Source organism: Diuraphis noxia, unplaced genomic scaffold, assembly GCF_037042655.1.
Source record: "Diuraphis noxia isolate RWA-SAM2 unplaced genomic scaffold, SU_Dnox_SAM2 contig0001, whole genome shotgun sequence".
Taxonomy (NCBI): domain Eukaryota; kingdom Metazoa; phylum Arthropoda; class Insecta; order Hemiptera; family Aphididae; genus Diuraphis; species Diuraphis noxia.
The window spans coordinates 19,140,926-19,158,149 of NW_028301711.1; the positions used below are offsets into that span (position 1 = coordinate 19,140,926).

The 17,224-nt window shown below is 27.7% G+C and overlaps 2 protein-coding genes across 2 annotated transcripts; both read left to right on the forward strand.

Annotated features, from left to right (window-relative positions):
* The first annotated feature begins 9,236 nt into the window (after positions 1–9,236).
* Positions 9,237–9,904, forward strand: LOC149060195 (uncharacterized). Its single transcript, XM_089228163.1, has 2 exons — positions 9,237–9,355; positions 9,423–9,904. The coding sequence occupies exons 1-2, from the start codon at positions 9,280–9,282 to the stop codon at positions 9,902–9,904; spliced, it is 558 nt and encodes a 185-aa protein (XP_089084289.1). The 5' UTR covers positions 9,237–9,279.
* Positions 9,905–10,748: 844 nt separating this feature from the next.
* On the forward strand, positions 10,749–11,846 carry LOC149060196 (uncharacterized). The gene has a single exon (XM_089228167.1). It carries the CDS (start codon positions 10,749–10,751, stop codon positions 11,844–11,846), a length of 1,098 nt encoding a protein of 365 aa, XP_089084293.1.
* The last annotated feature ends 5,378 nt before the right edge of the window (positions 11,847–17,224 follow it).

Consider the following 17,224-nt stretch of genomic DNA (forward strand, 5'->3'; position numbering starts at 1 on the left):
CTTTAGACACATCATATTATAAGTTATAACTGATTGGATAGAGTTTTACATTGTATTATATCAAACAAGAAATAACGCTGGTTTATCTTTACTTCCAAAAAACCAACTATAAACGAAATTAAACTTACTTTGAAGAGTGAGGACTATAAAAATAGTAAAATTTGTCAAACAAAAATTAATTTTTATTTAACAAAATGTAATAATTTGTTCAGTTTTTAAAATTGTAAATTTTAAAGAAGACTGTGCTGGCCGAAAAGGAACAGTGGCCGAAAAGTAAACGTCAAGTTTTGGCCGAAAAGTGACAGTGGCCGAAAAGAGTAGGGTAAGTGTTGGCCGAAAACGGAAGGGTAGATTTTAACCGAAAAGGGGGCCGCTCATAGAATATGTACTTGTATATATTATATAGTACATGCCTACCATCTTACCTAATATAGAGTACGGAACTATGGCAGACCTGCCTGTGACAGACTCTACAGAAGTTTTTATACTAGATTTAACCATTGAAATGCTTGGCGAAGGCGATGATAGTTTGATGAGTAATACATCATTCAATGAAAATACTGGAATTTTATTGGATAAGTACATTAATTCAATTAAAAGGGGAAAGTTTTTTTAATGCATTTATTGGTAGGTATTAAATAATATATTTTAATTATTAATCTAATGCACACTACAGTAAATGTATGTTCAGTAGAAACCCCTAACTTGTGTTGTTGGTTAATATTTGAATACATTTACCAATAATTAAATTTAAAGTTAAGAATATGTGTTTTTATGCCACTTACGAGTATATAAATTATTTCAATTAAAAAAAAGTTAATGCAAACAGATAATATTCTTAATTTCATGCTTGATAATAATGGTTGGTAAATTCACTCCTATACTAGGTAAAGCGAAAAACACAAGTTTGGATCAGCAAATTTTCCGTCTGACAGTCTTATTTCATTTTTTTAATTTTTTTATAAAAAATAAATTATATAAATTTTTTGATGGTTCAGATATAAAACAAAGGCACGAGTACATGAAAATTACTAGTACATTGGGGCAAAAAAATACAAAAATGTATACATCTATAAAATGTATTATAATATAAAACTGGAACTAATATTTTTGTTTATATCATGGAATAACATTAGAAAGTTTAAAATACATGAATGAAAATCATTTAAATACCATTTGTCCATTGAATAAGTTTGGTGAAAGAATAATTATTGAACATCACTTACGTATTTGGCAAAACAAAATAGTTGTAAGTTAATTAATAAAGTCATATTAAATTTGTTTTCAGCTGACAAATACATGAAATTTTTTTATTGTCATTCAATTTCACCAGGTATTCCTCTTTTTCACCTTTAACTATAAAACATTGAAGTTGGGGAACATGTACAATTCTATTTTGCAAAATTAATCGTTTTGCCAATGAAAATGTGCTATATTCTTCTTCATCGCTTTCCAACTGTTTGCCTCTCGTGTCCTTATTCATGAAACAATATGGGATGTCTTTAAGATCTATCGAAGATTTAGGATATTCTGCTTTCATTGGTTTTACATAAAGGTCATCAACATAATAGGTTTTTAATTTATAATCACCAAGTTAAGTTTACTGTATCCTCGTATAATTTCCTTGTTATAATATTGATACAGTTCGTACATTGAAAGTATACAAATTTGCGCTTTAACCTCCTGTGTAAATAATCGTTTCAATACAGAATTAAAGCTTTCAGAGGGTTTGTTAGTAATGCCGGTCCTCTCTTTATAAATGTTTACTTCTGAGCTATTCAAAATCCATTTGACACTTGTCATTATATCATCCTTACGGTACGAATCGAAATACTTGGCAAATTCTTTTGTCCAAGTGTCAGCCATTTTCTCATATTTTAAGAGGAACTACTCTTCGCTTTCACTGTCTAGAAGATCCCAAACATTATTTTTGTAAATGTCTTCATCACAGTCTTCGCCATGTCTTTTTTTCTTAACCCAATATTCAACATCTCGCAGTATATGGTTCCAACAATAATATAAACTGACATTTGGCAATGAAGATTGTAGTGCTTTTGTTATACCAGCTTCACGGTCTGTTACAAACTTTAATCTACGTATTTCCATGGCTTTACGCTTTGTCTAGAAAGTTTCAAAAAATAATTTGTGTACATCAGTTTTTTTTGAATGGTGAAGCATGCCTGCCAATGGAATAACAGGTTCTTTTTCAAATGCAGGATGTTTGTATACAAGAAGTGACACATAGAAATCTCCAATGTTGAACGTTGTATCATAGTGAATAACGAGTTCAGGCATATGAATTACTTCGTCAAACTAGGTCATCACGGGTATGGTGAAAAAAACTACAACAAAATCTGGAATTAACTGCATACCATGATTTCTTTACAGATTAATAGAATGTATAAAACAATTTTTTTATTAAAAAATCAATTATGTAATGTACAGTAATGTACAGTATATCCACAGCTATACAGGCAATTTGTAATAATTATAAAATATTTTATGATTTTAGAATGTACAAAATGTTATGAGATGGGTCACCGAAGAAGACACTGCCCTTATACAGGTGATTAAACATGACAAAGTTTAAAAATGTAATATAATATTTTATTGTAAGTAAAAAAATACATTATTAAATTATAAATGTTTATTTCCAGTTCAATACCGTGTGTTACCGCCCGCCGAGGCCAATACAGAAACTAAGAACTACAATAAACTACTTAAAACTACAGAACAGCGGGCCAAAAGTCTACAATAATGTCAATAACATAGGCGTGCGCACGGGTGTTGCAGGGTATGCTATAGCAACACCTGCGGGCTGCAAACACTCACAATTTTTATTTTTCTAACCAACAATAGTTAATACTGTTAGTAGTTAAAATTTACAAAATAAGAAACATTACAAATTAAATTTATTAATATATTATTTTGAAATATTTTACAATAAGTTTATTCTTGTAGTGTGGCCACACTGATATATTGTATTGTTGATAATAACATGACACGAGCGTCTAGAGACAGCGCCTCTTATCAGCACTATTGTTATCAGTATCACGACAGTTGCCTTATCACATCATCGGTTGATTACATTTAAATACTATTAGCGCCATACTGCCATGGCCCATGACTAATATTATGCACTTAATAATATATTATGTAATTATGACATCTACTGCTGATGCTATACAGTATAATAATATCCTAATACATATATAAACAATTGCATAACATTAAATATAACAAACATTAATAATATAATTAACCAAACCAATTCACATCCTTCATTTTTAAGTAATTGAATATAATACTTACAAGATTCACTTTAACTGAATCTTATATTATAAAACGCTAAAATCGCCGACAAATCCCACTTGGGGCGCTGCCTGAATTCCGCGTTTCTTCCATGACGACCAATCACAACGCTTCCCGTTCTTTTCCGTCGCCGCCCACTTTTGCGTCGCCGCCCGCTCGCTCACTCGCGCATCTATTCTCTCTTTCTCTCTCATTCTCTCTTATCGTACTTCGTTGTCGAAATGTCGACGACGGGTGGCGTGAATATTTTTTTAAATAATTTGTTCCGTATTATTTTTATTATATATATATATAAATGCGTATCTAGCGTATGCCATTTATATTAAGATTATTATATATATTGTTTTTTTTTTCAAAATTATTGTTTATATATATATCACTGTTTTAAACCTATCTTCTAAAATGTTATGTTATTTTACAGTTGTGGAATCAGCATTTTAATAATTAAAAATGCACAAATTGGATAGAAATACATTTTACTTATAGCTAAGAATTTTAGTAGGATTTATTATATAACAATGTAAGTAAGTAAACATATAATATATAATATTCATTCAAGTATGTTGATTTTCTTTATTTATTTATATATATTACTACTATCCTTTACATTGGCTTTACACATATTAATAATAAATTGAATTTAAATTCCTCAAGTGGTGTAACTATTCTACTTTATAATATTTTATTATATTCAACTTTATTATTGTGTTTAATGTTATATATTAAAATAATATATATATATATATATATATGTGTATGAAAATAATAAAAAGAATTAGGTAGGCATAACCTATCTCCTAAAAATACAATACACATATATAAAAATAATAATGCTATATCATGCTTATTATATATACTTTAATTAATAAATAGTAAATGTTCTCATGCATATGATGTATTATGTAATGTAATTATTTAATTTAATAATTTAAAATTATATATTATTGCTATTATAAATTAACGCACCTAAGCAATAGGTACATTTACATTGTTATGACAATGCATACCATCTTATTTTTAAATACATTATCAGCATTTTATAATAATTAAAAATATAAGTAGTTTGAATGCACAGACTGCAATACATTTTACTCATACCTAAGACATAGTAGGAGCTTGATGTGTCAATTGTTTATGACATTGTTATGTAAGTAATGTGCAAGTAATAATAATAATAATAAGTATACTATAATTATTTTTTATTTATTATTATTATTTATTTTTAACATTATTAGTATATATTATAATATTTTTATTTTATATTATACAAAAAAAGAAAAAAGAAATTTCAGTGCAATAATGATTGGAATATACAATTTTATGACTAAACACTAAACAGTGTATATAGATACATAATTAGTAATAAATAGTACAATATAAGGTTTACTGACACACAATTCACACAAATTTAATCAGTTATATTATATTATATTATTATCTAGATGATATTATGAATGATGATTAGTTTTAAAATATAAAATAATATATATAGATATATATGTATTGTACAATAAATACAGTCTATAGTTATTCATTGCTCACTTATAGTAATTATATATACTATTATAATACACATATAACATACTATTTGATATATATTATTTTAATAATTAAAAACATAAGTAGTTTGAATTCACAGATTGGATTGACGTTTTTCATGTGTATTGCAATACATTTAACTCATAGATCTATTGTCAAACATGCATTTCAACTGGCTGCAACTCGCACACCAGGTGTTAAATTATTTAGATTTATTTATTTACTAAAAAATATACCCGTAGATGTTTGTATTATTTGTATTGTTTCAGAAACATTACTACAAATGATTTCATCTATAAATATGAAATAGAAACTATATAAAAAAAATATACACAAATTATTATAATTTCAAAAGCACATACCTACTATGACCAGTGTTTCTAACTGATTGTCAATTTTGCTGCATTTGTAATTATATGTTTGATTTCCATGTATTGCTGTCAATGCACGAATTAATTAAATTTTTTTAAATACCTATACACGTACATGCACCTATGTTTGTTTTTGTATTGTTTAGCAAAATCTTTTGTAGGTAAACATAATGAGGTTTGATTAAATATCGTGCCACCGCTAATGATTTACATTTTAAACATATCAGTATATTATTTGTTATGTTAAAAATATAATTAACGACTAAAAGAATTACAGCGTTTAATTTATGTATTTTAATATTCTTCAAAATGCTACTCATTAAAACTAAAATTGAAAAGATTAAGATTCGAACCTATGCTATCCATTTTAAAAGAGTTGTGCAAACTAATACTTATTAATTATTATAACATGTGTTATGTTGTGATATAAGTTAGGTTAGGTTATGTATAAAAAAAAGACAATTATAAATTATTGTTTTAACAACATTTTATTATTCATTCTGAAATATATAAAAAAAACAAATTAGAATTAAAAAATTAAAAATTAGTAGGTACAAGGTACATAGGAACTTTTTATAGCTTACCCCAATCTACAGATCTGCACTCAGAAAAAAACTAGTGTTGGTTTTAATTATTGAGTATCATTAATTTGTAGCATTAAAATTGGTTTAAAAGTAATTAGAAATTTCATAAAAACCATGAGAATATTATTAATTTAAGTATATTTACTTTGATTGTATTATAAAAATATCCCATTGAATTAATGTTTAATAATCAATTATATTCCAAAAAAATAATTAAAATAATTATATTCAAGTATTTAAATCATAATCACCTACAAATGTTTTATAATAAAATCAATAATAATATAGAGACAATTTTTATGACATATTTTCATTATTTTTGAACTTTTGTAAGTTAATTAAACTCATGTCAAATCAGATTAGAACTAATGATAAAAATCCATAAATGTCATCAATTTAATTAATTTAATTTACTTGATTTAATGAAAAAATATATTTTGTTTAATTATTTCAGATAAAAAGTTTATCATCATTTTTATTAGATGATTTACTTGAAGTTAATATAAATAAATGTTTATACATTATTTCTATGATGTTATTGGTATAGAACCAATGATTTTATCTTTAATTCAATTATTTTTGTATAAAAATAGAATTATTGTCCCATTTGCCCCGCGGTCCGCGCATTCACGTTATCAGCATAGTCGATTTTTCAGCATTCGCCATCATTCAGCAATTGATCGCCATTTATTAATATAGTGATTTTGTGAAACACGAAGTTATGCGTTTATTTAATTCGTATTAATTCAATACTGCAATTTATTTCATTACTGAAGTTTCGAAATCGGTAAGTACATCATATTGGTATACCTATATACTTATTTTATACTATTAGGTCTTAGGTAATTTAATATTTAAACAATGCTTGGAAGGAAAACGCGTTTAAAGAAACTCGTTTCAATGATTTTGTAATATTATTGACAATGTTTACAAAATGTCGAGTCAGTCACGGCGGTCTTATAGGCCTTAATTTGTATGAAATTAATTAATTAAACATTTTAGAAACAAATCAACAACCTAATTTATTGAACAATTTGTTGCTATAAATTATATCAATATTTAATACAGTTTAAAAATTATACATAAAATGTACTCTATATTTAGGAACTAGGAAAGAAACTAGTTCCTTTCTTTAAGCTAGGAACGAGAAACGATTTAGTTCCTTATTAATAAGATGAACGTGAACTTGAATTCATTACTTTTTTAATGGAACTTTCCAAGCACTGTATTTAGAATAGTTACTTGTGTATTATGTATAGATATATATAAATATAATATATAGTATATGTCTACTGTCTAACCTAATATAGAGTATACCGAATTATGGCAGACCAGCTGCTGCAGGTGACAGACTCAACAAATGTTTTTATACTAAATTCGCCTATTGACATGATTGGCGATGATGATGAAAATTTGATGAGTAATACATTTAATGAAAATACTGGCATTTTATTGGATACATTAATTCAATTGAAAGGGGATTGTTTTTTTAATATATTTGTTGGTAGGTACCTATTGAATGATATTTTAATTATTAGTTAAAGTCGCACTATATAGTAAATTTGTGTTCAGCAGTACCCCCTAACTTGTTTTGTTAACTAATATTTGAATCAATTTACCAATTATTTAATTAAAGTTAAGAATATGTGTTTTTACGTTGAAATTTTTATGCAAGTTATGATAACTTTAAGCTTGATAATTATTGGTAAATTCACTCTAATACTAAAGCTAAAAGTTTGAATCAGCAAACTAACCATCTGACACTCTTCTTTTATTTTTTTTTCCAAATTAAATTTAAATGTAATATTGTCATTTAAATTATAAAAATAACTTATCTAATAAATAATACTATAGGTAGTAGTTACTAAATTATTTTATTAGTTAGTATTTAGTACCTAAATGTATATATTTAGTTCCTATATATATTTTATTTCTATAATAATAATAAACAAAATTATATAGGCTTATCTATACATCAATATATATTATATAAAACTGGAACTAATATTTTTGTTTAGATCATGGAATAACAATAGAAAGCTTAAAGTACATGACAGAAAACCATTTGAATTTAATTTGTCCATTAGATAATTTAGGCGACAGAATCATTTTTGAACATCACTTACGCATATGGCAAAACAAAATAGTTGTAAGTTAAACTATTAAAGCCATTATATTGAATTTGAGATTAATAAATGATATAATATTAAAATTATTTTGAATTATATTATTATATTATTTATTTTGTCTTGCAATTTTGGTAGCATGACCATTTAGATTCTACAGATAATTCGACTGCACCGTCTGAGTCTTCATCAGTATCAGAATTGGTCCACCAAGATTGCAGCGATGATTTGATAAAGGAACATGTAAGTTCATATTTAAATTTAAAAAAACATAAAAATACTATTTATAGTAATTTAAATTTAAAAATTTTAGTGTAGTTTAAGTGGCTAAACAGTTAGCTACTTAAGATATTAATTTACCAGTATAATATGATTATAAATTAGGTATGTTTACAATTATTAAGATTGCAAAATTAACATTGATAATTATAGATTAATATTGAAGACATTTTAAGAAATTCTGGGAAAGGTAATTTGATATTGGCATATTATAAAAATCACAACAAATTAACAGATGGGTTTAGGAAGTCATTGGCAGATATAGTAATAGAATACCTAATACAACATAAAATAAATGCATCACCCAAATCACTTGAACACATTGCTAATATAATAGTTAAACTTTTTAAATCTGAAATTAAGGTTTGTGAATAATATTTAAATTAAATATATTTAATATTAAAACTAAATATTCATATTATTGTTATAGTATTTCTACAATTTTCATAATTTTTGTATTATAGGAAACATATTATTTGAACGTCAATAAACAAAAACCAAAAGGGTTATTGTATCAGAAGTACCACAATACAATAAGCAAATTACGAAAGCATGACCTATGGCCCAAGAAAATTTTTAATTCAAAAGTTGTGTCTTCCACTAGCACTTCTAATAATTTACACCATAATATCTCATTGCCTCTTGAAGTTGAAGGTTAAAAACAAAATCTTATTTGTTTGTTCAGCTTTTTTAAATTTAAATTTATTACCTTACAGACCAGAATTTACTGCATATTAAAAGATGGCTCCAATACAATGTTGAACCTTTAGAAGAAGTTTTGATGAAATGGCAAGAAACAGTCCTTATCCGTAGACAATTTCTTATAAATACTGATACAAAAATTAACCATATATTAGATGACTGGCCTCTATATAAACAGTCATTTGGACATAACTTGGTATAAGATTAATATATTTCAAGAATATTTATTAACTGTGTTTTTGGTAAAATATGTTATATTATTCTATTTTTATTTAGATAAATATTGATTTTGAGTATATTTATCCTGGAGCTGGTGACTTATTTTTTGAAAAGTGGTCACATTTGGTTCCAAAAATCTTAACCTTAATGACAACTAAAGTAAAGGATGGAAACAGTAAAGAGATGTTAAAGCAGATAACTGAAAACCCTGATATAGAATTAGGTATGATTGAATCTAAAGTATATCTCCCAGTACAGACTTAATTGTTTGTTATTGTTATGTGTTACAGATTCTAGAAATGTTGTAATATTTGCACTTTTGAGTTCTATGATTATTCCAACGTCTAAGTCCATTGTAATTGATAAAGTTACCAAAATTAAACGCATTACCAAGACAAGTATAGCGGATGCGAGAAAATCATTTATGCGCCTTGTTCCCACAACTAATGACCTGTATGTACAAATTCAGAGTGAAATTGATAATTGCTTTTCTATGAAAACAACTTTACAACCATTAATATGCATAGTAGGAGATGATTATATAACTTCAAAACAATTCTTTGTTTACTATTTTAACACTTATTATAAATTGCCCAATATTGTAAAAGCTGTCGATGTTTGTTTCAAAATAATTCATGTATTTAACTTAAAATATCCTATGGAATCTTTGCTAGTTTGGACATTTATCCAGAAGTGTTTTTATGGTATTGATACTGAAAATGACGTAAAAAGTTCCTCACTATTATCTGTTATATCTGACTTAAAAGATTAGTTTTAATATTTTATTTTGCATTTTCAATTTGTTTTATTATTATTTTAATGTTTGAAGCATGGAATTGAATTGTTATATTTGTAACCTAAAATTAACCCAGTTAGAGCAATTCTTTATGCATTTAAAAATATATCATTCTTTACAATCAAACTCAATTTATAAATGTGGTGTTATTAATTGTTCTCAACAGTTTACATCTTTTCGATCTTTTTCCAAACACATGAAATCTGAAATTAATAATTTTAATCCTATCTACGCCAAATCATTAAATAATGAAAATCTTCCTACTAATGTACATATTATGGAAGTTGACTCTTCTGACAATTACTCATACTGTAATACAAACTCTTTAGTTCATGATGATATGTCCCATGTTTCTTCAATAAATGTAGGTTTGTTAAAAGATTCAGTATTAAAATTTACACTTAAATATTATGGTAAGCCAAATTTTTCAAGAAAAACAACATTAGAATTGCAAACTGATGTTATTCAACTCATAACTAAAGTTATTGCAGAAGAAATTGAAACAAAAATAATGAATAACTGTACAGACCCTCACATAAAAAAATCACTAAATATAATCACAGATTTTTGTAAGAATCCTTTTATTGACATAAATACAGAGTACAGATTTTTAAAACATATAGAAGATAAGGAATTGTATGAGAAGCCAAAAATTATAACTTTAAATAATACAGTTGAAAACATTGTTTTAAATACTGTCAATACTATTGATGAAAAAAAAAGTAAAGGTGTAATATTTCCAATAAAATTTCAGTTGAAGAAATACTTTGAACTGCATGGTGTATTGAATTCATTTTTAGAAAATCATAACTCTATAAACATGAATAATGTAGGCTATACTAATTTTCTTAATTCTGAGTTATGGCAACAAAAGATGTTATTACATCCAAATAAACTTGTGATTCCTTATTTTTTATATTTTGATGAGTTTGAAGTAAATAACCCACTTGGCCCACACTCATCATCAATTTTAGGCGTGTACTATTCTTTCCCCACAGCTCCTCATTGGTTACGTTCTAATTTGAAAAACATTTTTATTGCTGCTCTTTTTAATTCAAAAGATCTTAAGTCTTTAGGAAATGATAAAGTATTTTACAACTTAATTTATGAGTTAATTGACTTAGAAAATAATGGAATTGAACTAAAGCTTCCTGATAGATGTGTTAAACTTTATTTTTCTATTGGTTTGATTGTAGGAGATAATTTGGGAGTCAATACTGTTTTAGGATTCTCTAAATCATTTTCAGCAAATTACTTTTGTCGATTTTGTCGTATGGACAAAAGTAGTACAAGTGTTCTTGCCACTGAAATTGTTAGCTCCTTACGTAACAAAATTAATTACAGAGAAGATGTTATAAAAAACGAATTAAGATTAACTGGAATTAATGAAAATTCTATATTTAATACAATTAATTCTTTTCATGTTGTTGAGAACTTTTCAGTTGACTTAATGCACGATATTTTTGAGGGGATTTGTATTTATAACATGTCTCATATTATCTTAAACTTAATAAAGGCAGATTATTTTAGTTTAGAAACTTTAAATAATCGAAAACAGGGTTTTGATTATGGGGAATCAGAAGTAGGAAATATGTCTCCTCCATTAAAAATGTTGAATTTATCCAATATAAATATAAAAATGACAGCTAGAGAAATGCAAACATTTGTAAATATATTTTCAATTTTAGTTGGTGATTTTGTTCCTCAAAATGATCCAGTTTGGAGATTTTTTATTAATTTTATAGAAATAATAGATCTACTTTTACTATCAAATTACGATGATCACATAATCTTGCTACTTGAAGATCATATAAAATATCATAATATAAAATATGTAGAACTTTTTAAGGATACACTTAAACCAAAACATCATTTATTAACACATTACTGTCGTATAATTAAAAATCTGGTCCTTTAAAGTATATATGGTCTTATAATTTTGAATCTAAACATAAGCAACTCAAGTCATACACAAAAAATACTAATTCTAGGATAAATGTTTCAATTTCTCTTGGTATTAAGTTTTGTATTAATTTCTCTGAATTCATCTGTAACTTTGATATTAATACATATACTGTGTATACACCATTAGGTGCTGCATTTTCAATTTATTCATCTAAATATGTCAAAGAAATCTGTGATTTATGTCCTAATAAAAATTTAGATACTATGCATGATTCTCTCATTTATGATAAAATTATGCTTTTTAGTACTACGTATAAACTTGATAATGTTCTTATAACAAGTGAAAATGAACTATCAGTTTATTTATTAAAACAAATAATATGCTTAAATGAAAGAACAATTAAATTTTTTTGTCAAAGGCTTGATATAATTGGTTATGATAAACATTTAGCTTGTTATAAAATAAATAAAATTAAAAGAGAACAATATGTTATAAAAAATGTTAATGAATTTAAAGGACCTCCAATTCATTTATACAATTGTCCTAATTACATCCATCATTTAAACTTTATAAGATTAAAATACTTTTAAATTTTTGCTTGTAAAATTGTTATTATATGTTAAGTTTCAATAAAAAAATGTATTGTAATATTTAATATTGTATGTATACTTTATTAATTTGTTATTCATTTTTATTTGTAATTATTTCTAATATTTATTTTGTATGCAACTGCAGTATAAATGTAAAATAAATATATTTTGATGAAATTAAATTTTTTTATTTTTTTTTCATACCTTAAGGTACCTAAAGGTCCTTTCAGCTCTATATTAATAAGTTTCTATGAAAAATAGTCTTAGTTTTAATACCACATATTTAATTATGTTAATAATATAGGCAATTTGAATACCAAGTTATTTTCATTACCTATAATTTGAATGTAATATTTGGATTAAATTCAATGACTTGTTGCATTAATTTAAAGAAAATTGTAACACAAATATAATATTTCTTAAGAAAAAGAAGTCTTTAAATTAATAATGTTTTGCTTATATTTATTATACGATTTACTTAAATGATAGATAAAATATCATAAATTTTAGTAAAAGTTTAATGAATTACATTATACTTGGCATAGTATTAATGAAGAACAATTTTCATATTTCAATTAAAGAAATACCCACATTTTTATGAATACACTTCATAGGCTCGAAATCATGCCCGTTTTTCATTAAAACAATAGCCATTTTTACTTAAAAATTGTACTTTTTTTTCTGAGTGTGTCATCCTATTAACAATAAACAACAATATATGTTATTCATTATATATATATAAAAATATTTTTAATATTACTCACTTTGACATGCAAGATGGACAAATGGTGGGCCACCGACGACGCAGCACTTGGGCCTCGCGCATGCACCCGACTACGGTTCCCCAACACCGGGGGGGCCGAGTCACCACGTACGTGGGTGACCCTGCCTCGCCGCCGGTGAGGGGACCGGGCTCGCCGCCTGTGAGGGGACCGGTCTCGCCGCCGGGGGGATGACCGGTCTCTCCGCCGGTGAGGGGTTGATGGTTTTTTTGCGTCTTTTTTACTCCGGCCTGCATAATCAATAATATTTTAGATGTATTGCTTACGTACCACATATATATATTTAAATTTACAAAATGCACTTACAATCGCGGGCTAAATGCCCCAGTTTTCTGCAGTTGTAGCATTCTGAAAAAGAAAAACGGATAACATTAATCTATATTCATCAATGTATACGTCAGGATGGTCCAACCCGCGGCCCTCGAAGCTTTTTATTTTACCAAACACTTAAAATTTCAATTCAAAATCATAATAATATATTATAACAAAATCTTAATAAGAACGTATACAATGTATACGATCTAATTACGTCATTCCTAGCCTAATTTATTTTTTAGTAATATTTTGATAATTTTAAACATGACAACAACTACAAAAAGTTGGACAACCCTGGTATACATAATTACATGTGACAATATTTAAACATACTTTTGGGTACGACTCCTTTAGATTGATTGGTGAAGGGGCTTGCAGCCACCTTCACCGAACAATTTTTGAAATGGAACATTCTATAATGAAAAATTACCATATTAAGAAAAGTTTTCATTAACAAAAAAAAATTATTAAAAAATATAATAAAGTAACGTGTACTCACTCGAACTGGTTGTCGGTAAATGTATATAGAATTGATTCCACAGTTTTTAGTTTTGTTCTAGCCTAGCATTTTATGTATTTACCAATGTTATTACCAATACCGCGGGTCTGTCAAATTCGTTGACCATTGACAAAAAAGCTTATTTACCTTAACAACAAATTAAATTAAGTAGCCAGGTAGGTAACATTTGGTAATACTGCTGTCATGTGGTGGCGGAGTAGAGGGCGAAAAGCGCAGTGGACCTGGGTCAGTGTTCCTGCCACAACTTCGGGAGACTTTCTTCGACGAGCGTCTTGCGTCTGTGCGATACGTTCGTGTTTACGTGATTACGTATACTATTAAAATTTGCGCACTTTTTTTTCTACTTTTTTTTGTTTATTCCGTTGGATATTTTTTAGACTTGGTAAGTACAATTTTTATTCTTTAAAACCTTATTGTTAACCTATGTATATGTTCATCATTATAGTCACTCCTCACCCAATTATCAATTTACACCTAATTAAAAAAATTACATGCATTGTTTTCCGAGCGTGCTGCTCCCTCAAAATCCAAACTTGCTATTCCGAAGGTGTCGCGTTTTTTTATTTGCATTTCAATGTTTCTATTATTTCTACATTCTTTCCCAAGATCATCGATCGGTAGATGTTGAATTACATTCCCGTTACGTACGTCGCGCTTTTTAAACATCATATTTTGTTATAATTCTTTTCTTACACTTTTGTTTTGTACGTTAGGAACATTTCTTAAACAATTTTTGTACCATTTTTTGTACCATACTACCATCATAAGTGTACGGTATACACACTCCTTCTAAAAATAACACAAAACTTTTGGAATTCCCGTGTTGCCGTATAATCGGACACTGATAAGTGATAACATACTGATAATAACAATGATAACATAAAAACGATATAACGACGCCGAGTGTCGTGTGTACGTAAAAGATATACAGTAGATTCTCGTTATGTCGAATCTCAAGGGGAACAGAAAAAAGTTCGAGATATCGAAAACTTCGAGATATCGAGTTTTATTAAAAAATAAAAAATAATAGAAATGTATGTTGTATAAGAATAATAAATAATACGAATGCCTAAAATACATAAAAATGACTGAATAAATTATTCTTTTTTAAAAAATCTGTCATTAAAGTTTGCTTAATATTACTTTTTTTCTGCCACGACGTCTTCCAAATTATTTAATGCAGAAAAAGCCTTATCATCCATACCTGTAGTAGTCTCGACAAAATTCCTTATGGCCGGTTTCACCACCTAGAGTTAAAGTGCGAGTAAACGGTAACTCGGAGTTAGCGAGAAAAACGTATTTCACGACCTCGAGTTAGATGGTAACTCCAAGTTAATGAAAATCTTTACTCCCAGATTTTAATCCCCAATATTTCTGAGTGTTAAGAGCTAACTCTTAGTTACAATCGCGGTTTACCGTGATACTAACAACCATTGATAGTGGTTGTTGTATAAACACGTTTTCTTATCATTTTTCTTTTGCCTTCTGTGCTTTGATGAAAATTGAAAAGTCTGTTCGTTTTTGTTTGAATTTATTGTAAGTTTTTGACGTTTTAATTATGTACCATCGAATATTATTTGATGGCGAAAATGCAATTGATGACGAAGTTATTGCGATGCAACGGCGACCAAAAATTTTTTATGAGAGGGTCAACTATCTTGAACTGTACGATGACCATGATTTTATTAATCGATTTCGCCTCTCAAAAGCAACGTTTAGTACAATATTGAGATTAATAGAAAATGAATTATCTCCTCCTTCTACAAGGTAAGTAGACTTTAATTCCATATAAAATAATTTTGTTTTCTTTACCTACCTAATATTTATTTTTTTGTTTCAGGAACAGAGCGATATTACCTCCAACTAAATTGTATATGATGCTGAGGTACCTCGCTACAGGTTCGTTTTTGTTGTGTGTTGCTGACTTCACTGGAGTCAGTGAATCCTCAGCTTGTCGATACGTACACCAAGTCTGCAGAGCCATAGCGAGACAAAGGCCAAATTTCATTTCATTTCCATCTAATGAGATTGATAGAAATAAGGTAATCAATGGATTTTACAACCACAGTAGATTTCCTAGAGTGATAGGAGCTGTGGATTGCACCCACATAAAAATCCAGTCACCAGGTAGGCATAACATATAAATACTATTGCCATCTTAAATGTTCTGTTTTATTCAAACATGGTTTGTTGTAATTTGTATAGGTGGAGATAATGCAGAAGTATTTAGAAACCGGAAAGGCTGGTTTTCTATCAATACCCAATGCATTTGCAATCCATGGCTCAAAATCATGGACATAGTGGCGCGATGGCCAGGATCAAGCCACGATCAAATAATTTTTGACAACTCTAATATCAAACACAAATTTGAAACAGGTGTCATAAAAGGCTACCTTTTAGGTGACGGTGGCTATGAAGTTAAGCCCTACCTTATGACTCCTCTGCTCAATCCTATTACACGAAGCCAGCAATTATATAATGAGAGCCATATAAGAACAAGAAATGTAATAGAAAGGTAAATATTAAAAAAGCGGGTAAGTGGGTATCGCTCTGCTGTACATTAGATAAAATTGTGCCTATGTATTCTTATAATTTTCTAATCATTCTAAGAATAACTTATGAGAAACTTTGTATTAAATTTTCAAGTATTTTGACTCAGCCAAAAAAATTTTATTGACACTTCAAAAAGTTTGAAATTGAAGCATTATTTCGACTAGTTATGCTGTACACAGACACACAAAAAAAAACACACACATTGTAAAAACAATACATTCATCACTTCGTTCAGAATCTAAAAAATACTCAAAAATACTCTATGCCAAAATTTGGAAAATACGTTTATTTTTATTCATTGTGATTTTGTAGATGTTTTGGTGTTATGAAACGGAGATTCCCTGTACTCAGTAAAGGGTTAACAGTGAACTTGAATAACACACAAGCCATTATAGTTGCATGTGCTGTTCTCCATAACATATGTGTTGATATGCATGATGAACTTCCAGACGATGAGCTGGTGGAAAACAATTTTATTAATGATGTTAATGAAAATCACATTGGTAATTTGGTAGGAACAGGAGGAAGGCAAGAGAGAGAGAGGCTGATCAATGATCACTTTGCCAATTTACTATAAGAATAAACTTAAACTTTAAACTGTATTTAAACTTATTTAACTTTATTTATATT